General features: G+C 40.8%; 1 protein-coding gene across 8 annotated transcripts in view; it reads left to right on the top strand.

Annotated features, from left to right (window-relative positions):
- Positions 1 to 22,678, top strand: part of fam49bb (family with sequence similarity 49 member Bb) — a 31,408-nt gene extending 8,730 nt beyond the window's left edge. For 5 of the 8 annotated variants that reach the window (XM_026292278.1, XM_026292279.1, XM_026292286.1 and 2 more), the window contains 11 exons: positions 847 to 938; positions 8,892 to 8,974; positions 10,015 to 10,136; positions 11,392 to 11,497; positions 14,731 to 14,867; positions 16,342 to 16,419; positions 19,300 to 19,416; positions 19,509 to 19,588; positions 19,675 to 19,801; positions 19,874 to 19,944; positions 21,416 to 22,678. In XM_026292278.1, the coding sequence (XP_026148063.1) occupies positions 8,902 to 8,974; positions 10,015 to 10,136; positions 11,392 to 11,497; positions 14,731 to 14,867; positions 16,342 to 16,419; positions 19,300 to 19,416; positions 19,509 to 19,588; positions 19,675 to 19,801; positions 19,874 to 19,944; positions 21,416 to 21,485 (981 nt within the window). In that variant the 5' untranslated portion in view covers positions 847 to 938; positions 8,892 to 8,901 and the 3' untranslated portion in view covers positions 21,486 to 22,678. Of the gene's footprint in view, positions 1 to 279; positions 318 to 365; positions 519 to 616; positions 671 to 846; positions 939 to 8,891; positions 8,975 to 10,014; positions 10,137 to 11,391; positions 11,498 to 14,730; positions 14,868 to 16,341; positions 16,420 to 19,299; positions 19,417 to 19,508; positions 19,589 to 19,674; positions 19,802 to 19,873; positions 19,945 to 21,415 lie in introns of those variants that run through there. The other 3 variants (XM_026292283.1, XM_026292284.2, XM_026292280.1) reach the window with 3 other exon arrangements.
- Positions 22,679 to 22,909: the final 231 nt, after the last annotated feature.

The raw sequence follows: 22,909 nt of genomic DNA, 5'->3' as shown, positions 1-22,909 counted from the left end.
TAATCGTGAGGGGACTGTTGTCTCACTTTGGCCAGAAACTGGGTGGTTTAATTGAAATGTTTTGCCCACAAATGGATGAATGTTAAATGACCTACTTAAATGTCAGCTGTATTGAGTGAATTAAGTTGTGGTGCTCTTAGAGGAGGAAGCAGAGGCTGTTGAACAAAACCTGAAGTGAATCAGAGGAAGTGTTGCACAATAGGAAGTGGTGTGCATGTGTGCATGTGTGTGCCTACTTCTGTCTTTGTGGGAATCACTTTGAGCTTAATACTGTTTGAGTGAGGACATTTTGGCCAGTCCTTAATTTTCAGACTCCGGTTAGTGCTAGGGTTTGGGGTTAGACACTTACGTGTGATGGTTAATGTTAGGATAAGGTGTTACATTGTGCATTATGTCAATGAGAAGTTAGAAGTGCAAATCTGTGTGTGTTTTGCACGTCTATTTGTTCCATGTCGACTTTGCATTTAGGCCCTATTTGACAAGGAAGTTACAGTGGGACGGTGTCTGTAACATCTCTGGTAATGTTATATTTTAGTGACTTTGTTTAAAAGGGAACCAAGATGATATACAGAGTTTTGTAATGGGGTGTAACCAGTGTGAGGGAAATGTTCACTAGCAGTTTTTTTCCAACATTGAGTGTTTACCCATGTGAAAATACACCGTCTTTCAGGTATTCTGTTAGATTTGTTTGCTTAAGAAATTAAGCTGACTGGTCTGGAACGATGCCACAGTTGTCTCTAGCTGTTGGCATTTGCGTTGGATTGCAGAGACATGTATTTTTCAGGCCCTAGATTGTTTCAAGGTTGAGATAGAAGTTTGATGGTGTGTCTTTGTTGGTTGTTTCAGAAGCTGACATCTGCTGGAGGACAGTGACCTGGGGCCACCTGCCAGGCTGGGCCTCCCTGCTCCTGACTGACGGTCACACTGCTCCACTGCTGGTAAGTCTGCTTGTTATGTTTTTTTTTATTTTTTTTATTTTTTTATTTTTTATTAAGGATTGGTTTAGGGCTTCAGCTTGATGGGCATATTTAATGTTGAAGAAAATGGCAAAAACACCTGAAGGTATTGTATTGTATATAGGACAAGGTATGCCCTAGGCAATTTTATTAAATATACTTGCAGTGGTTTTTAATATAAAAGATTGAATATGATTAGGTATTTTCACGCACTTTGGATGATACAAACGAAATGCAGTTAACTCAGATTGTTGAAGTCAAGCAAGGCTTCACTTTAACTTAAGAACACATTATTATCCATGTCCACGCATCTAAGACCTAAATGGAGCAAAGAAGTCCATAAACTGTATGTCTGTATAGTATAGTATAGTATTCACCAAGGCAAAGTTTGACTGCTGGTTTTATACTGTAAGCTTTCATTGTCCATTCCAGATTACCATCTACGAGCATGTGTCTGTTATTTGTTTATGTGTCTATTTATAGGCAGGCAAGGACAAAACTCATATCTGATCCTAATTTGAATTGACCACAGTACTGGAATAGCAGGTTATTAAGAGTAACACACAAAATACTGTATGTGACTGTTTGTACACCTGCATTTCTTCTCTTGTTTCAAAGGACTTCAGGTCATGGTGTGCTCTGACTTGCACAGACTTTGAATAAGTGAAAGCATTTTTTTTTTTTTTTTTTTTTTTTTATATGGCAGATGAGTCACTTCTTTGGCTTTTCTCCCACTAGTTGCATTTTCCATGACCCTTAATGCACTATAAGACAGGAAAAATCATGAAACCATTGTCTCAGTTACTTGGCTAGGTTTTGAATACTTGTACTCCAATTCTGTATCTCATATAAAACTGTCCCAAAGCTCAGAAGTGCAGCTTCATTATAATAATGACTACAAAAAATGATCACTGTTAAATTTTGTCACCAAATTGTAATTAAAAATAAATAATAAATGAAAGCATCACAGTACTGCATAAATGCAATTTAAGTACTGTCAACTCTCCAAAAACCTTTGGACATAGTTAACAAATTTACAGCTCGCTATGTTGTTGGCAGTCATTAGCTTATCCTAATGAGGTTTAAATGAGCAGAAACTCTGTTTTAAAGTTTGTAGAAGTGCACCAATGCAGACTTGTCATTATATAAGCCTGCTTTGCACCTATGCCTATTATAGTCTCAATGTGCCGTGGGTGTGTAATGCTGGCTCAGGAAATGAAGTGTATTGTGGGCCGTAAAAAGGAGTTGAGTAATGTAGGTGCTCCCAGCTTCCTGTTTCCCCATAAGGCTAGTGTTTATGTAACTACGAGGCCCAGGATCACTGCTCACATGACAAGCTGGCAGCTCCGACGAGAGATTCAGCACTTCTTGTATGATCATGTCTTACATTTGTAATTTTATTTAACAGTTACTTTAAAGTGTTGACCTTCAATGGCTTTTGGTCTCACATTTGACCCAGTTGCTTCTCATTTAGTGCCAAAAACTTTAGCAGTGTTTTTGTCTAAGCTGCAGATTTGCTCATCGCAGCAAAATGAGCCATCTCTTTGCTCTTTACACATCCCATGATTTCTCCTCAGCCATCGAAGTAGTGCTTCCTCCATGTCTCCTTGGAGATTGTTACGATGAGGCTCGTCTATCATTTGATTGGTTAAGCTGTGGTGCTGGAATGCTGCACCGTTTTGATAGCTAAGCCTTATGTGGTTCACCTATAGGTTCACCGTAGTTGTGTGTGTTCATGCTAATGATAATCCATCCACTAAAACAGGCCTGAATGCCACAACATACAGTGTTAGTCAGCAGGCAGTACACAACTGTGTGACATTACAGGGGAACATGTTTTATTATAAGTGGTGAATGCTGCAGATTTAACTCAGCAGGCTGAGTGTTGTGTCAGTATATATGGGATGGAGTGGTCTCTCTGAGCCAGGGGAGGTGTCGTACATTAAATGGGACAATACTGCCCCCACCTGGCAGAGCAGAGTATTGTTTGTGTGTAATATTTACAACTAAAATTCCTCAATTCAACTCAATTCATATTTTTCTGATTAATTATTTTGTCAGCCATATTGCAATTACTATACTGTTAATCACACAGAAAAAAACTAGTATTTTTGGCCTATTTAACCAATTTACTTACTGGCTTTTAAGAAGACATGCTCCACTTGCCCCACTCTTTTCTCAGCATATGTGAGACTTTCCGACCCCTTCCTAAAACCCACACACTGAACAGGTCATTTGAGATGATATGTCTGAGTGAGTTTAATATGTAAAGTGGCTTGTTATGTTAGCTAAAACCTCCCAGCATCTCTTTGGCTATGTATAATTTATGCCGCTGGAGAGCTGACACCATGTAACTTCCAGCTCATGATCCTCTGAGGAGAACGTCAAGCTGCTGTCAATCCCCTGCAGCCGTACATTTGAGAAACTCATAATATCTCACACATTAGTATTTAACATGGAGTTAACTTTCAATCAAGAAAAAAGTCCTTTGAATTCTATGCATTTTATACAATGAATTGCTCACTCACCTCTCCCGAAATGCCTGCAAACATTAGGTGGAGCTCATGGATCAGTCATCAGTGCCAGGAAACTGATCTTACCACAGTCAGTGTAGTGTCATTGTTTGCAGTTATGTGCTGTAACGAATTTCAGCAAATGGCAGCTTTTTACAGCAATAACTCACTGTACTGACTGTCACTCGTCTATGAATTTAAACATAAAGTAGGTATCTGATATAAGGTTGAAACTTTCTCATCGTTCATGCACCACTGTTTTCATCCTCCAGAGGGCACTCTGTTCATGCTGAAAGAAAATAAGAGTACTCTTCAATCTGACACTCAACATCCCTCCAAAATTTCCACTGGGCCCCACCCAAAAATCTGTTAGGAAAAAATATTTAAGGTTATGTGCCACTGTATTTCTTAAATTACAATCAGGAGTTCATCTGTTTTTAACAATAGCAGATGGACACCAATTCTGCCCTGTTGAAGTGAACAAGTGAGATTCAAGGATGCAGTGACAGCCGGTGAGTCACAGTCAGTCAGAAGGTCAGTCGAGTAATGATGGTTCGAGGCTTTTTTAGCAGAAGAATAGGAGATCTGTGTGCAAATGGGTTTAGGAGGCAGCTCTCCCGAGGGAGGTTCTGCTTAGACCAATGACACTGAGCCAATATGTCCCTGTTAATAATTTCCTAACACATCCTAGGAAGGAGTCAGAGGACTCTCAAGGACAGGGTGGGGTGGGCTTCCTTCTGAGGCAGATGTTCAGCTGATGCTGACAGGAATGAAAGTGGTAAATTTGCTGTAGAGTTCATGCACGAAATTCTTTCCTTGCCTTTTTTGAATGTGGAGCATCGTGTTCACTTGAAGAGATCATATAGGCTCCTGAAGTGTTGGTGCAGAAGCCTACAGGCAACCTTTTCATTACTTTAAATGCATTGATTTAAAATTAAAATCAGTTCTGGCTGTCAACATTTCTGTGTTTTTGGTGGTACAGAGTGTTGTATTGGTGTGACAGGAGAGTGGCGCTAAGAGCCTCTTCATAGAGCTTGATTTCTGTGGTGCCAGCGTTTTAGCTGACTCTTGTATATGTGCCTGTTACCATGGATTCCAACTTTCATCTGATGCCGTCCAAAGAGAGGGGCTTAGCCGACGATGAGGCGCTCCCACTTTCATCCTCATTTCTGATGTGACTGTTTATTTCCGTTGATGCTGATTGGGTTCATCACAGCTACAGTGAATTGATTCAGGAAGCTTTATTTATTTATTTATTTTTTAAGTGAGGGGGTATTTCTACCTGCCTTATGTAGCAGCAGGAGTAAGATGAGGGAGCAGATACCAGATATTACCTCTGGTGTCACCATCAGATTTAATTATTCAGTCCCCCTGTTTGTTTGTTTGGATTTGACAGAATCTGGGTGAGGGGGGGGCATTAGCTGATGTTTACCCGGGTGCCACAATACGCAGGCGTGGCCACGAGGTAATCAAGTTCACTCCCATAAACAAACAAGTGGCAGACCCCCTCGTTCCTCATTGCCATGTGTCCCCAAAACTATTTACAGTCCTCTGGGTTGAGTTGGCAGCAGATAGTCAGCTTGAGGAGAAGTTGAGTGGAGGGAGAGGAAGGTGGAAGGAAGAGGGAGGGGGGCCAATGCCAGCCCCATTTGGGAAGTGCTCCCCCATTTTCTGCCTGTCGAATCAGGCCAGTGTCAGTGAGCTCTGGCGGGTCCAGGTCTGGCCGAGTGGGCTAATGCGATGTGGCGTGTCACCCGGAGAATGTAGGTCAAGTTTAAAGCTGTCTAGCTCTGCCCGCCTCTGCTACAATGTGATGCCTGAGATCCCTCCCCTTTCATATGCGCAACAGTGGTCAACACACATTCTTACATACCTGAGTGTTTTTTTTTTTTTTTTTATATCATATACACACAAAACTGAGCAAAGCATTTTTTTTATTAAGACCTACATTTTTTCAGACATAAACACAGACACCCTCTGCTGCCTCTCCCCATCCCCCCCTTCCACACCCCAGGCAAGCTCTCAGCATCTCCACGGCGAAGCCCACGTGATGCTCCACGCTGTATTTGCACTTGGCTGGGGTGGGGAGGGCGTAGTTTTTCCTCCATAGTAAAGCAGCAGGGCACGTGGATCCTCATGCTGCAGCTGAGTAGTGGAATGTCAGCACTATCCCCCCCGCCCTCCACTCACATTAGCCAGCCATTGCCCCCTGAGCCGTTTTTGTAGGATGCTGGTGCAGTGCTCTATTTCAGCTGTGCCCTGCTTCTTGGTGTCCTTATTAGATGAGAGGCACAGTGCTGGAAGACGTTAAAGGCAGTGCCAACCAGAGGTCAGGCTGCTGCATGGGCGTGGCATTGCTGTGGTGCAGTCTGCAGTGTAGACATATTTGGGACATGGATTTTATTTTTTATTTTTATTTTTTTGCAACATTTTGACATTTTATTGATAAATTTTTTGTATTAAAGAAAATTGACAAAATGTATCATCTTATCATCAAAAATATCATTAGCTGCAATAAAAATGTTAGAACTTAATATTCATCAGTATATGATTTGATTTGATTTTTTTTTCTTTTTAAAATTGACCATAATAATGTGAATTTTCCCAGCTGCATATATCTAATCACATGAAAACAGTAAGTGCTCAATAGTGGAATTAAATTTCTCGAGTGTCACCTACTGACTTCACTCTACTACTAATCTGCTGTTTTTGGCGCATTACCTCATCTGTATTAATATATTCATGTGCTTTCAAGTCCTACCATTACAGTATTTGCGCCTCACCCAGAGCTTGAATCTGATTGGCTGCTGCAATGTTTTCAATGGTACCCAATTTTTTTTTGGCTCCATGGATACAGTGAGCTGTTGGGTAGATCTCCTCAGCCAATAGGAGAGCTACGCGGGCTCCTGTTTGTCAGATTCTGCCCATGGCCTTAGAAGCAGTCCCCCCACCCCTCGTCAGCACGCGATGGCTCAGTGGGGGGGTTCAAAACAACAACAAGGCTGTCGTTGGGATGTCTGTGGTGCCCAGGACATGCCAGCATTGTTGGCTACAACTGCTGTGGCCACTCAGGAAGGGGGGGCTTCAGTTCCTCCGTCTCTCTCTGGTACTGCATATGTGAATCTTCAGGCAGCTCCTCATCTCTCTTCCTACACTGTACTAAGCTGCCAGTTTACACACAGTAACTCATTATTTTAAATGTGTCTGCAGGGGAGACTTGTCGTCATAAAAAGTCCATGTGAGCCATAAAGTTGGTGTTGCAAATTGTAGTGTCAGAAAATTACATTTTATAAATTTAATCTGCTATAGATATTATTTCACTTCATCACGTTTTGGGGTGGTTGCAGACGCACAAATCCTTGTCCTTAGAATGACCCCATTTCAAACAGCACAATGGACTGCCAGTATTCCCACAGTGAAGCACTGCAAGTCGTGTCAGCGTCAGTGGCTGCAAGGTGGTGGTGGCTGAACTGAGAAGGTCTGGCGATGATGGGCAGTGCCCACATCATCCAGCAGGGTGAGGCCCGTGACAGCACTTCATCCCTTCTGAGGATAGACCAGGTGCTGCTTTCCGACAGCCAGTGAGGTGCCAGCGCTGGCGCAGTCAGACATTCAGGTCACATTAGTGGATGATAATAAGATGAGGCTGGTCAAAGCAGGTGGCTCTTCGTAGGTGGTCACTGGATTATTAAAGGGACGTTTGTGGTAAAGAAGTTAAAAATATCAGTTATGCAGAGTTTTAAAAAACTGTCCTATGTTTGCTGATGCATATAAGGAAGTTAATTAAGTTAAAATCTTTTTGTACTGAAAAGAATCATCACTAATATTTTCTTAGTATTAAAAAAAAAAAAATAGACAAACCTATTGCTTGGCTTTTTATTTGCAAGCGTGCATGTCACCACTCCCACCTGTATCTCATGCATATTAAAACCACATCGTCTACTCCACCGCTCCTGACTGCTGAGTTTGTATTTTGCTTTGTCACATCTCCTTCCTGTCTCCCAGTATTACCTGTGTTGGCATGATTCACCCTACCACCACAGGCCCTCACTCAGTCACTTCGGCTTTTCACCTGTCATTTTTCTCGGCTACATCTGCCTTGTCCTGCATCAAGTACATCCTGTCCTTTTACTGCTGTGGCACCAAGAGTTACATCTGGGTGTGTTGACGGAGCATGTCGCTGTTTCTCTCTACCAGACTGCCACAATGTCTTTGACTTGTCATATGTTTGTTGACCTCTTCTGAGAAAGATCAGTGCTGTGCTTTCTAGAAGTCAGATGAGCGTGAGAGGCTCTGCCATCTCGCTGTGCAACTCACACCCCGATGTAATACTGATTGTAGTTACAGTGTATGTGTGTTTAACAGTGATATTGTAGGCCTCAGCAGAGCAGGTATGGGTGACACAGTGAAGTCAGTGCGACTGTCAAGTTTGGATGATCTGCTCTTCTTCCTCTCTCTTTCTATCTAAAAGTCGCCTGCAGACAGGATCTAATTTTAAGCGGTAACATGGCAGTGTTGATGTCTCTTCTGTGTTTGCAATATCTGAATATGGTGATATAGCACAGTTACTAGATCAGCTCTACAGCCACAATCAGTATGGACCTTGAATGTTCCACTGTCATTTCCCAGGGTACAAAGTGACCTCTTCAAATTCCTTGTTTTCTCTAAAAGCTAAAACTCTTAACACCCAAAAATATTAATTTTACTATCATATACAAATGTGCAGCAGATTATCTATTATTATTTTTTATTTCTTTGAAATAAGAAATGTTTGAATATTTTGAGATAGTGTTAGTTAATGATCAAAATACCAAATGATTAGTTATGTCAAATATGACATCTTAAATTTAATATTTCTATAATTAAGTCGTGAGTACGACATGACTCAGCTGGCAGTTTACTCACAGGTGTTCTTTGTCAACCCCATTTTATATAATGGAGACTTGACTGCATAACAAAAGCAGCTAGGTGTATGTTAATTATGATGTTACATAAACGTCTGTGTTGTGTTGTGTCCTATTATGTGCGGCAGACATCTGCCTACTTCATGAACACAGCTGAATTCCCAGTGGAGGCTTGTAAACTGGATTACTTTGCATACAACTGCCTGTAAATGCTCATGATTGCTGGGAAGAAACTTAACAAAGCAGAAAAACTCAAACTGAGCTTTTTTATTTTTGTGACTTTTTGGTTTAACATCTGGTTGGTAAGAGCCTGAGAACAGGAAACATACACTGGGGGTCCGAGGGGAGCGCTGGTGTCTAGGAGCAGTGGGCACATCTGGGGCACAATTGAGTGCATACAGGCACCAGAGCAGTAAAGCAGAGCAGGAGGTGTCATGGATCCAGTTGTTTATCACCACTTGCTGATTTACTGCTGCACTCTTCTTTTTTTGTAACCTTTTCTCTCCTGTCCTCAACAGATACCTCAACATGGGGAACCTACTGAAAGTTTTGACGTGCACAGATTTGGAACAGGAGCCCAATTTTTTCCTCGATTTTGAAAGTGAGTTATTTTTGAGTAATTGCTCCCTGTCTTCTGATATTGATCACACGAATATATCACCATAACATTATCAACTCTTAAACTCCTAAGTCTTCTCACTCCCACTTTTACGCTGCGTTCTTCCCAGAGGCAAAAAGAAACACCATTTACCACTGCAGCTGCTGCACTTTTCCATCAAACTGCCTCTTCCCCACTGGAGTGTGTGCAGAATATCAAACAGGGCAGAGTTGCAGCAAAGCCCCCTCCTCAAATATGAAGCGCTGAGGTTCTGCTGATGTGTAGCCCAAGGCCTCTCAACACAAGTTGATCCAGTATTGCAGTTGTCTCCCACTTGGCAAACCCAAAGACTTGGCCATACCTTTAGAGAAAACAAGCCCTGATACAGCTCACCTTGTTTCTAGGTGGTGTTTAGAATATGAGTAGCACAGGTTTGTATCTAACAGATGCTTTTTTGCAAAATTACTCAATTTGTAAAATTGTCTTGAAAGTTACTACTTTCCTTATATTATGTTTATATTTTTGAATACTGTTACTTCATGGAAGGGCTACATCAAATATAAGTGATTATTTCAAATTAAAAGAAGTTGCCATGTAAAGTAAAAATACTGTATGCAGTACAAAGACTAAACCGTAGCTGAACAGAAGGTATTTCTTCTGCACAGGAGCAGGGGCTTACAGTCATCACACTTGGCAAGGTGTTCTTGCTTCAGGTGGTTCAAAGGTTCAGTGTTCACCGTTCTGCGTTGCCACTTCTCTCTAGGCAAAAACTGAGAAACTAAACCATCTCAAGACCTGGAGCTGTTACAAAGCTGAGAGGGTGCATATTTTTTATTTTTCTTGTTTTATCCTGCTCCGTTTCGCTCCTCTCAGCCTGGAAAGTGGGTGGTGTTGAAACTTAATGGGTTATGAGTTAAAGTTGCTTATTAAACTTTCTATCATATCAGAAGATTTAATTGTTTTCCCAGAATTGTTTACTGTATATCTAGATATGAATTAAATAGCAGTCGGGATTGTCCTGTTTACTTTGTTGTCCCCTGCAGATGCGCAGCCCACAGATGCAGAGCGAGAGGTGTGGGATCAGGTAGATGTGGTGCTGAAGGATGCGAAAGGGATCCTGGACGAGCTGCAGGCTTACAAGGGAGCAGGGCAGGAGATCAGAGAGGTACACTTGATAGAAATATCCACCTCTGACTCTCAGCACCCTACGCTATTGCAAGATTAGGGAGTATGTGTTGTGTTATGTTGTGTTCCACTGTGAAGAAAAAGCATGGAAGGGATTACAGATCAAACTAACTGGCTGTGCCACCTTGGTGTTGGGAATAGTTTACTGAGGTGGCATAATATAAAATCATTTTTGATTTCTCGCCTCAGCGAAGCCCGACACTTTGCATCTTCACCAAATTTCCAACTAAAGATGTACTAGCATCCCAATTTTAGTTTCACACTGCCAAAGAATGAAAAGCAGTGGTGCAGTGAACAACTTGGTTTATAAAAAATGCCTTCTGTAACTTCTGAAATCAGAAGTCAAACCACAGTAGGCAATAATATGTTTCTGACTCCTTTATCTGGAAGGAAGGAGCTGTTTCTTTTAAACTGAGCAGTCCTAGAGCATTATCGGTCAATTTATGATTCCATATAAGAAACTGCACCTAACTTCACCAATGATGCACGTTGACTTGTGACAGTTCTGACAGAGAAACATGTGTTTTATGCGTATTGATATATGAAGAGGGCTTGTTAAAAATTTATTTATTTGCATTATTGCAACCAACAATCCCCCTTGCGGCACGAAAAGCATTTTCTCCGTAGACCACAATGGTAAGAGCCATCTGTAAAACTGTGGACAGAACGCTTTGAACTGAGGTTGGGGTTTTATTCTTTTTTATTAGGAAGTTTTTATTCCGTTTGTAAAAAAAAAAAAAGTCTAATGTAAAATATCACAGTGGGGGGTGCAGATTGGGGACCATGTACATGTGGAAGCTGGGAAATGTTGTTGGACCTTGCACCAGGTGAGCAGTTTTCATTCTAGTAACTGGGCTCCATCCAGTATCTGTGATATCCAAACATGTAGTCTTCGGACTCAAGCAATGCTGACTCAAGCTGACGTCACACTGAGTTCATACTGCTCTTTCTTTATAATAATGAGGCTTTTCTTAAGCACTGAATCAACAATCAAAACAAAGCAAACAATGAACCATATTCAACAAATGGTTCACTGCTTGAAAGCACTGGCACAGTCAAAAATGGTGTCATGTGCTGCCCGAATCCTTCATACTGTTTGTATGAGTAGAGTAAATGTGAGACCCTGAAGAAAAAGTCAGATGAAAAGATCTTGTCCCAAAATATGACCAATAACATGACGATAACATTTTATTTACTGTTGCATTTTGTCGAACTGTCTCTTTTGATCCTTCCAGGCGATCCAGAATCCTTCTGATGAGGCATTACAGGAACAGGCGTGGGCAGCTGTGGTTCCTTTAGTTGGGAAACTGAAGAAGTTCTATGAGTTCTCCCAGAGATTAGGTATACGTCTGTCTTATTATTCCAACTTACATGTCCTCCAAGGCTCAGTCCTTGGTCCTCTTCTGTTTCTCTCCACTTTTACCAACAACCTGGAAATGTCAAAAATTGGACGTAATTGGTCCGAAAGCTCATCAAATTCATTCACGTCTGCCTCAACATCACAAGTTGCCCTTCTCATTTGTCCACAACGTTGGAGTCAGCACCGTTCTTTTTGAACATCTTGCTAATGAAATAACCAGAATCACCATTGTATTATTTTTTTTTTTTTTTAATTATTATTAGCCCAGCAGGAGTCGGTTCACGTCCTCTTACTGACTTCACTAATAACTGGCAGTTTGGCCAATGTTGGCTGCAATCTGGTCTTTACCTTGGTCTTCCCATTTTATTAGACAAACTTCCATTTCTTGTGGCTGGCTACAAAATCTCTCTGGATTGTTGCAGCAACTGTGAGTGTGATAGAAAATCAACAAGATTCCTCATCTGGCTCAAAGATGTAAATCCTAAATGAAAAACTAAGGATTCATGTGGCACATTTATTTGATGACCAACATAAAATCTGGCTATTCTTTGTTCACTTCATCTGTCATATTTCTTTGTTTCTTCTTGGTCATGAGAAATGACATTGATGATTTTCAGATAGCAGCACAGAAGGGTTAGGTTTGATACCAAGACAGACAAGTGCTGACGTCCTTTATTTAAAAGCTGTAGTGACTTCATGTAGACACAATCTCTGGGGCTATTGTTTAATTAGCATGGATACAGGCAGTGAGGGAGTAGACTTACCGCTCCCTGATCTTCATATGTTACTGAAGCTGAGGGTGGAGACTGGATCCTGCTATGCCTCAATGTTCTCAACCCTGTAATTCCTACGGCATTCGATAAAGTAGTCAATGAGGGCATTAGGTGGCGGCAGCCTGGCGATTGCTGTTATGTAACAACGTAGGTCACCACCCTGCCTTGGCTCCTGCTCTGTTTCACTTCAGGCTTCGGGGCCATGATAGCCTCCACAGCCTGACGTCCCACCTGATACACATGAAGAAGCCCTTTCTTTCATGGGTGGCAGCGATATCTGGAGAGCATGACTCCCAGACCCTGGATGGGCTGGAACTTATTATGAGAGGAGATGATGCAATGAGTTTATTTAAAATATCTCCTGTGCAAACTACTAGTTCTTAAAGTTACTGACAGAACAATACATGTTTTTAAGCTACAAACCTTCCTACATGATATTTTCATGATGGTTATTACCTGACAGAAACACCTAAATATTCACTTTATATAAGTAAAAAAACTTCAGGGATTAATCAGTTTTTTTAAATACAGTGGCTGTCAAATTTGTATTCAAATTGAAATAAAAATATTCACTTCGCAGAAATTTAAAACAGAATACCTTTAAATTTAAATAGTTGCTTAATTTAGTTTTAATTTAAAGCTCCTTTAAACTGCAGCACAGAGTATTAGACAGAGTTAATTGCTTGCAAATTCCCATTACAATATTAATGTTGTAGTCACAGTCCTACATACTTAGAAATATATAGTTGTTGGATTTTAATGTTATTAGGAGAAACAGATTTAAATTTGAATCTTTCTGGGTAGTCAGAGGCTGTAGGGCCTAGACCAGACTATAAAGTCCAGTTACCCTGTGACCCTCCCCTCTCTGTGAGTGAAGCGCCTACATGCCTGCGTTCTGCTTGCCTGCTCTGCTGTGACCTGATGAGATCAGACACCCCCCCCTTCCTCCCTGCCCTTCCTCAGCTTCCCGACATACTAGAGTGGCTCATTTCTGACGGCCTAAAAGACGCTCCATATTAACTTCTGTTTTGACTGGGAAGTAGACAGAGGAAAAAAGTGCACCGGGGCCATTTTTAATCAGCCGCTTCACTGCAAACGCTGGCCCAAGCAGATGGAAGTCATTACTGAATGTCAAATGTGCTCAATTTACTGCACTGCAATGCCAGCGGTTTGTTCATCTTCTAAAAGTCCCTGTACGATCATCTTCAGTAGACTGCAGTCCCGTTTCTGCCTGATGTGGACATGGTCATTGTCATATGTGATTAACAAGAATTGTAAACTACACGGTGAATTATGGATCTCAAGTTCTCATTTAGTGCCAAACAGCTCATTGCATCAAATGTTGAGCTTTTCAGGGTTATGTCATTATTGAAGCGTCTCTCCAGCGTCTAGACTGAATACTAACCACCGTCTGTGTCTGTAAATAGAAATTCCTTCCAGGCATTTTTTTTTTTTTCACAGTTTGGTGTTTGAACAAGACATGTAATATTAATAATATTACGAGGTTGGAAGTTGTTTACTACATATCACTTAATCTTTTCCTCGACTGCTTGCCAGCAGGCCTCATGCATGCTCAGATATCAGTGTATGGGTATGCTCTGTCAAAGCATGGCACAGGTTTTGTATTTACTTAGTGTCAAAACAATGAATGTAATCCTGCTTGAATGAAATCCTGCCCCCCCCCCCGTCCCGATTTCATGCCAATGAGATAATTAGTCCCATGTCTCATCTGCATGTAAGCAAGAAAACCTCTCAGCCCGCTCTGAATCCTCCCCCCAGACCAGCTCTTCGCCCTGGGCAGTTTGTTTGGGCACTACCTCTGCCCCATTATTGGTCTCTGTCCTAATCGTCAAGCTCTATGACACACTGCACTGTTCATATATTTAACTGTGGTTATGATCCACTTCAGGAGCTGTTCTTTGACCTTGTACAAACATGTACTCAAAGAAAGCTCCCACCTCAGTTTTCTTCATTTTTCCCTGTTAATTTTTTTATATTTGAGAAGCTCCAGCCACCAAGTCTTTGACATCCTTTGGATAAACATCTTAAAGGATTCATCACAAATGTAAATGATTAGTTGACTGACAGGAACTTAATTGTTTTGACAACTAAATAATAATTTCGGTCAGCTGTGGGGAGCCGTTTGTCATATATGATAATAAATATATTTGTGAGTTTGTTTCTTCACTAACTTAGAATATAAGTATTTGTAATTTCTGCATACTTGTCTGCTTTCTTACTGTGTTGTTGCATGTAGTGTCCATACCTGAGCTGTTGTGTACTTGAATGATTAAAAAGGTCAATGTGAAGCCACAGCATCACAGATCAAGGACATCAACTCAGTTTAAAAAAAGCTTGGTACATATACTGGCTGCTGTTTTTGTGTCCGTCCTCTGACAGTGCTGCACCTTTAACACAGGAATCTTTTTTCCCCCTCACAGAGTCGGCTCTGCACAGCCTCCTGGGAGCTCTGACCAGCGTGACTTATGACCCCACTCAGCACCTGGAACGGGAGCAGGCGCTGGCCAAGCAGTTCGCCGAGATCCTCCACTTTACACTGCGCTTTGATGAGCTCAAAGTAAGCCACTCTCTTTCCGCACCATATCTCAAGTGTCAGTTTCTGCATATAAAAGCCCAGCTCGCATTTTATACGTTGGAGTAAACTGCAATTTTACTGTTGTGATACAAACCAGACCTCCTATAGGCCGCTGATTCTGCTGAATTGATTTTTGCTCTGCAATTTCAAACTGCAGCCAGTGAGCACATGCTTAGCATTTAATGTGAATCCTGACACTGCTCGGCTGTTTATAATACAGTGGATGTCAGTGGAATCGCTAATGAGGGTTATTGTGGGGAAGGAGGTCTGCAAATTGAGCCAAGTTCTACATAATATGGCAGGTTTTCAAATTGTGGTGAGAGGAAGCTTCAAGAACGTATCAGGCTTGAATTTATACAAGTTGCTGACATGCAACCCAGGAAACCCCAGGATTCAAGAATAGGTGTCAGTCAAATGCCCATTATCAAAGACATAATTGTGAGTGCACTCATCTGCTCAGACAGCGGATGAACCGCTTCCCCTCCGTCTCACTTCTTAGAGACAAAAACCAAAAAAAAAACACCCCCCATCCCCTGAGGCGATTTACTGCCATGTCCCAATTAGTGCCCACTAGCCAAGCTGGCAAGATAAAAACATGAAGGTAGGGGGTGCAAGGTGGCATTCAGGCCTATTCATCAATCTTTCACACCCATGCTTTGGTTTCTGACCTAGTTAAAGTGTCTGTGCAGTGTACAGCCCCTCCCTGGTGAGGCAGCCTGTCTCTCCTGGTGGACACAGTGGACACAGACTGAGTGCCAGTCTATTGTAGTGGGATTAGCATGCTGCCAGTGCAGCTTTGACTGTGACAGGCTCACACAGGAATGAGGATAATTAGCTCCATGATGAGCTCTGACTGGTGAGGATATTTGGATGAAGCTATTTGGTTTGTTAGTTTCTATTTTACTGGGACAGTTTGGCTTCATGTTAAAATCCCCCAAAATGTATATTTGTAGCAGCTGAATTTTAAAAGTGAACTTCTATGGCTTAATCTGAGATTTTAGGGGTAAATAAGATAAGTAAGCAAACATGTGACCTCTCCTCTCTCTAACCTTTGCCTCTCCGTAATAAGACCCTTAATACCTCTCTGTCAGCTGTAAAATTGTTGACCCTCTTGCCACACGCTGTACCCACGCACAGGCAGACTCTAACAGGATGATAACCAAATATTTCCTGACAGCATGAGTGGAAATGTGCATGTAAAGGCGGATAAGTGTCAGAGGATTGAAATTCAGTTCAGCCAGTAAACTGTAAATGTATCAGTGTTCTTTTTATGTCACTTCCCGCCCCACAGCTACATTTCTGCCTTGTTGGCTAAAACATTGTTGTGATGATAGCGTGCTTGATCCCCGAACTACATGTCCTGCTGCAGGCTGTTCCACCTACAGACATGTAGAAACCCCCCACCCTCCCCCCGTCTCTCTCTCAGTATTAAGATCCATTTCTGTTATTTTTGCAGATGACAAATCCTGCTATTCAGAATGACTTCAGCTATTACAGGAGAACTCTGAGCCGCATGCGGATCAACAACGTACCGGTGAGCACATTACGTCCTCCCCTCTCTGAAAGCCCGTATCTAATGTTGTTTATGTCAACATTGGATCACGTGACACACTTACATGTGATATGAGTTGCTTCTGATCATCAATAGTAATTTAGTATCTTCCAAGTTACAGTTTGGGTTTTATGGCTTGAAACTTTGCTTTTCAGTTTGCTCTGACTGCATTAAAGTAATTTTCAGGAGCAGTAGGCAGCTTCAGACAAACATCTCTAAAATCCCACCAGCTACCATCTCAAAATGGGAGACAAACACTTAGTGACGGAGAATACAGCAGAGTGTTTGGCAGCTAAAGGATCAGATATTCTCTGTGTGAATTAGTTGAAACCAAAAACTGAGTGGAAAGAACGAGCGTCGTATTTATGTTCATCAGGCGGACAGAAAGATGACTCCAAATGGACAATGTGGTCTGGAACTGCTGAATGTGTAAATAAGCAACTGTTTGCTAACAGGTTCATTATATATCCTTAAAAACTGATACTATTTCACACCTAAATTTTTACCTGGTTTTCACTGAGGCATCAATGTTTGTCATCTCCCCCCCTCACTCCACCTGTCTCCTCTACTTTTCTCTGTGTGACAACCATGGATAAGCTAGGCCCTCGGTAGGGACTCGAAAGAATACCAGTCACAGTGCAGGACAGTGAAATGCTTTGTGCCTGTGTATTGTATTGCAGTAGGGACATCCCAACCAGAGCAGTACACACATTTATAATTTTCACATTTTTTTTCTTAAAACCCTTCAGATTATATTGTCACACCATTAACATATTATCACCTTTAATTTAACATCTGATTTAATTACCTTCAAGCTACTAAATGTTTCACTTCGTGCATTTCAGATGCCAAACACGATCAAGCCCGATACATGGCACAAAATGTAGATAATATTGCAGGTGGCTGTTTTCAGCACGGTTTCAAGTGGACACTAATTATAATGCATTGAATTATTTGATCATTTTAAATGTGTTACGGTGGCTGATTGTGTGCATATTTAACAGTCAAGGCTAAATTTAGCTGTGTACACATGAGAACAAAAGAAGCTTTGATACCTCCTGATCAAATTCATAAAGGTGCGTGATCACGAGCCATCTATACTCAGACCTCATGTTGATTAAAGCACCGGTTCTCGTTATAATCCCTGCACAGTTGGGACTGCATCAGTGGGAAAGCAGGAATGATGAATGACGTTTTCAGACTGTTTGAGTGCCTCAGGAGTCAGGAGGAGTGCAGCAGGAAGCGTCTTACAACATGAAGTCTAAGCCCTGTGGGGAGGGAAGGGCAGCAGTGCGTGGAAGAAGAATCTGATCCCAAATCAGTAACTTAGCATTGGTTTATTTATGCATTTTGTGCTTTAAATTATACATTTTAAGGGTTTACTATGGTTTAAAAATTGAGGACCAGATTACACAGCCCTTGTTCGTTACAGAAATTCACCCCACAGTTCACCTGAGGCTTCACTAAACTTTAAATCACAGTTTTACTTAAGTGCCATAAAAGGGAAGTAGCTCACTTTAAACCATTCATTCCTGTATTGACTGACAACAGTCTTCAAATATAAAATTGAAAGACCCATTCACTTTGTGGGCTCTTGCCTTAGTGACACACAGCAGCAGCATTTTAGTGCCACTGAGATGACTGAATCATTCAGACGTCTGAGATGAAACACATCTGTCCCCGCGGTAAACAATGAAAGAAAATTTAATACATGAATTGGTTTCAAATTTTGGGAAGATTATTCATATTGTTGTTCACCAGGTGTTTATGTAGATTTAGACACCCAATGTGCATCAGAGCACAACTCGCTTTGTGTTTCTAATTTTTTTTTTTTTTTTTTTTTTTTTTTTAGAAAAGTGATAAAGTGTAATATCCATAAGCAGCTATTCAAATAACACAAATCTCCTGTGTTACGTGTTCAAGATTTTATGTGAATGAATTGTACAAAGGTCCAGAGAAACGACAGCACAATGCACCAACCAAAGTAGAAGTCAGTAAACTGTTAAGACTGCATGGTGCTTGAATTAAAAATGAGTTTGCCTGTAATCAGAGCATTGAACCTGGGACACAAGGTGTCACTGTCTGATCAGGGGTTATAGGTGTTGAGTTACGGTGAGTGAGGGACAATTAAAGTCTCAATCCAAACATCTGGCTTCAAGACTCCTTTATTAAGTGAGTGAACACTAAATAACCTCTACATCTCACAACACCGTCTCGGTCTGTAACATTCCCAGTATCTTCTCATAGGACAGGAGTTACCAACAGGCATTTATACACATAAGGAAAAAAAAAACAACACTCTCACACGGTGTAATCTCTCAACCTTCAGTTGGTGCTCGACTCCTTAGCTATTCCCGTGAGAAACCAAGCATCTAATCTAAGGTTAACCTGACTCCAAGCTCTTCGTTCTCTGTACTACTGCAAACTACAAAGAGCTGTCAGGAATAAAATGACTTCAATTACAGAGATATTTGATAAGCATTGTACATGGTCAGTTCTGCTTTTGCTTTTGACAAATAATGTAGCAATCAGTTGGTTAGTAAATATCCCTCTTAAACTATTAAACAGCATTGAATTCAGTTTTCTTTATAAGGCGTTGATAAAAAATAAAAAAGAGAAATGTAAGAAGATCTTTAATGTTGTAAGTAAAATCAGGTATTATTGTATGTTGTCATGGGTGTACCTGCTCAGTGCACAGTCGCACTGGTGAGATGACAGAAACTTAAATTTACTTAAATGACTTTAGTCTTTTTAAATGCTTAGTCAATTCATTTTCTGCTGATTATCTGACTTTTGACCTAAACATATACAAGAAAGAAAGGAAAGGCATTATTTAATAATTATTTATCTTTTGATTTTCAGGCGGAGGGTGAAAATGAAGTTAACAATGAACTGGCCAATCGGATATCACTGTTTTATGCTGATGCCACACCTATGCTAAAGACATTAAGTGACGGCACAACAAAGTTTGTCTCAGAGGTACGTAGCGACATGCAGTGAGCTTCTTGAAAAGCTGTGCCCTCACTCTCACTTCTCTTATCTTTCATTTTATTTTTTTTATTTTCTCACAGAATAAGAACCTGCCTATTGAGAACACAACAGACTGCTTGAGCACAATGGCAACTGTGTGTAAAGTCATGCTGGAAACACCGTAAGGGACTTTGTGTGTTGTTGCAGCTGCTTCACTTCTTGTCCATTGCTCGCATGTATCTTTAATTTTTCCCTCCTCTCCTGTAGTGAGTATCGCAGCCGATTCAGCAGTGAGGAAACTGTGTCTTTCTGCCTCCGGGTCATGGTCGGGGTCATCATCCTGTATGATTATGTGCATCCTGTAGGAGCTTTCGCCAAGTCGTCTAAAATCGACGTGAGTACAGCCGCGTTTGCTCCACTGTCCTGTTTCGCAGCTTGTTCTAAAGTTGACACTTCTGGTCCACAGATGAAAGGCTGCATCAAAGTCCTCAAAGATCAGCCTCCGAACAGTGTGGATGGCCTTCTCAATGCTCTCAGGTAAGCTCATGCTGAAACCAAATGGTTTTTCTCATACGGCTCAACAAGTTGTGTGGTTTTTTTTTTTTTGCACTGAAAAGGAGAAAGCAGCTCATCCTGTGAGCTGGATGATTTCATTGCCTGTTCATGGGCAGGATACAGCCGTCTTGGTTTATCTCCCTCCCCACCAGCAAAGTGACTCATTCCCCACATAGTCCACTGGGGATGTGGTCAGCTGTGAGCCCTGTGTGCTGGATTGAGGCTGGGTGTTGAAGCCTTTACAGTTAGGCCGATTACATCTGACACCTTGTTGCCTCATAGTCTCCCATATTTTACCCGCTTTGCCAACGCTCACAGCTGCTCGAACTGACGTGGGCCGTTTCTATGGCAACCTCACATCTGTATCTCAGCCTCAGGACTGTGGCCTGAGGCAGCCTGGCACTACCAAGTCACATTAAGTCTACATGCAAAAGCTGCCAGGTTTTCCTTTTGTGATTATGTCTCTGATCTGACACAGGATCACAAAATATTTTAGATCTATACAATTGTGCAAACAAAATATTAAATATAAAATATTTTCCTTTTTGCTCCACTGTGTTTGACTCACCGCTTTGAAATGAACATTTTACATACAAACGTCGTTCTGTTATCTACCACTTATTCCTGCTATCCAGGGTCACAGGGGGGTTGGAGCCAGACCCAGTTGACATTGGGGAGAGACAGGGTACACTCTGGACAGGTTCATCCCAGGGCTGACACATAGACACAAACACTGACATGCATGCTGACACACTGTGTCGGTTTTGGTGTATCAAGTTGTTTCACACATTTTAAACTATCATCTAGTTTCAATATTTTCATGCATTTGCACATAAAAAACTGTCTAGTTCTAAAAACACAAGTCAAAATAACCTTTAAAGTCTGTTCTTTGCGCTGAGCTGCAGAAAAGACCTTAATAAATCCCATCATTAATGAAGTGTGACTTCACTCAAGCTCCCACTGAGGGGAGTGAAAAAAAAAAAAAGAAGAACAGCATCAACAACAGGAGATCTGTGTGGATGACACATCAATTTGAGTTTTTTTTCCTTTGATTTTCAGGAAATTCGGTCATAATTTACACTACAATTGGATCAAACGACTTATGAGTTCAGATATTTTCATATAAATACCAGTTTGAGGACAAAGCAATGAAATTATAGTGTTTCAAAAGAAAAGAAAAAAATAGAGCAAAAAAATGCAGCTGCAACATTAAAGTCCTTATTCATTGATGCATGAGTGTTGACGCATCTACTACAGTAATATGACAGTTACTGGAGATATTGTTCAGCTGAATGGGTACTTTTACTTCTGAAACTAAGTAGTTTTGCTGATTATACCATTGTAAATTTGCATATATGTAGTTTTGGTCGAGGCTTTTTCCCTGTAATTGATTCTGTCTTACACCACAGTGTGTACAAGGTGTGATCCAGTGTGTTTTTTCTGTCACCTGCAGGTACACAACCAAGCATTTAAATGATGAATCAACCAATAAGACTATCAAGACTATGCTGCAGAAGGACTGAGCTACTACAGCTGCTTGCCTCACAACCTGCTGGGTGGAGCTGCCACTCTCCTCACTGTTGATGCACAGAATGTTTTTTTTTTTGTTGTTTTTTTTCTTTGCTTTTTTTTAGTGTATTTTTTATTGGAAAAAGAGTACAATATTTTCCAGATTATAAGTCGCACCAAAGTATATGTCACATTTATAATTAGACTAATTATAGTCTAAATGCGCCTATGAAGAACGTAAGATGGGCATAACAACAAGCAGAAGTGTATTATGGTATTCATTCATCCATGTCAAGTAACAGGGAGAAGGTGAAGTGGCATGTCCTCCTCCTCTCTCAGGTTGCCCGAATGCCGACACTCCAAACTTTTTCAGCTGCAGACTTTATTACCTTCACTTTGAGGTTTGCAGTATAGCTCCTTCTTTTGGGTGGTATTTTACTTGTACTTGTGTTACACTAGAAGTTAGACTGTAAAACAAACTGTTTTACTTCTTTGGCTGTATAATATCTTCAATTGTGTGACTACACAACAAAATGTCTAAATATTCATATGTAAGTCGCTTTGCTGTATAAGTCGCAGGACAAGCCAGAGGTGTAAAAAAAAAAAAAAAAAAGAAAAAGTGCAACCTATAGTCCGGAAAATACGGTATATCTCTATCCTCGTTTATAATGCAAAATGCTGTCTTTTTTTGTGCCAAAAAGATGTTGCTGTAATGTTTCGATAAAAAACCACCTGTAATTGGTGGCTAACGAAACCATTTTACTCTGGCAAGTTTGAAAAACGTTTTTTTTTTTTTTTTTTCCTGTATAAGGGGCGGGAGTGCTTTGACTTGAAAATTTTAAAGAGATATATATAGAGAAATATATATTATTTTTGTTTGATTCGTTATTTAATTTTACATCCTTTGCATGATAAAAATGTTTCTCCTATTTAAAAACAAATGGTTCAGTTTAATTTGTCTGCTCAATCGTGCATTATTAAATGTTTTGTTGTTGAAATGGTACTTGTCAAAATGAGATTTAAGAGTACTGTTTTTATATTTTTTATAGGGTTTCATTTGTGCATATGTCTTTCTATAGTTGTGTTGTATTTTTTATTTGAAAACTGTGATGTGTGCAGAATCAGGTTAAAACTGGGAGTCTGTGCTGTAAGAGGACAGTATGTTGTGGCTGGAAAAATTAAAAAGCAGAACTCTTGTTTTCTATAAGCGCCTCATCAGGTGTGGTCTCTAACCTCTAATTGTTGTCATTGAAAGGGTGAGACAAAGTTTTATCACGGTGTGTTTTCCTTTTTCGTGTGTGAATAGCAGTGAGATGCACCTCCTCAAACTTGACCATGAAAGAGGCGGTGAACGTTTTGTCTTCCAGCTTGAATTAATGAACACAATGACACACACACAGGCGGTTTTCTATTTAATAATCTGTTACCTTTAAAGGAA

This window comes from Mastacembelus armatus, chromosome 20, assembly GCF_900324485.2.
Source record: "Mastacembelus armatus chromosome 20, fMasArm1.2, whole genome shotgun sequence".
NCBI lineage: Eukaryota > Metazoa > Chordata > Actinopteri > Synbranchiformes > Mastacembelidae > Mastacembelus > Mastacembelus armatus.
The sequence above is the reverse complement of the archived record's forward strand: the minus strand, read 5'-3'. Positions and strand labels throughout refer to the sequence as shown.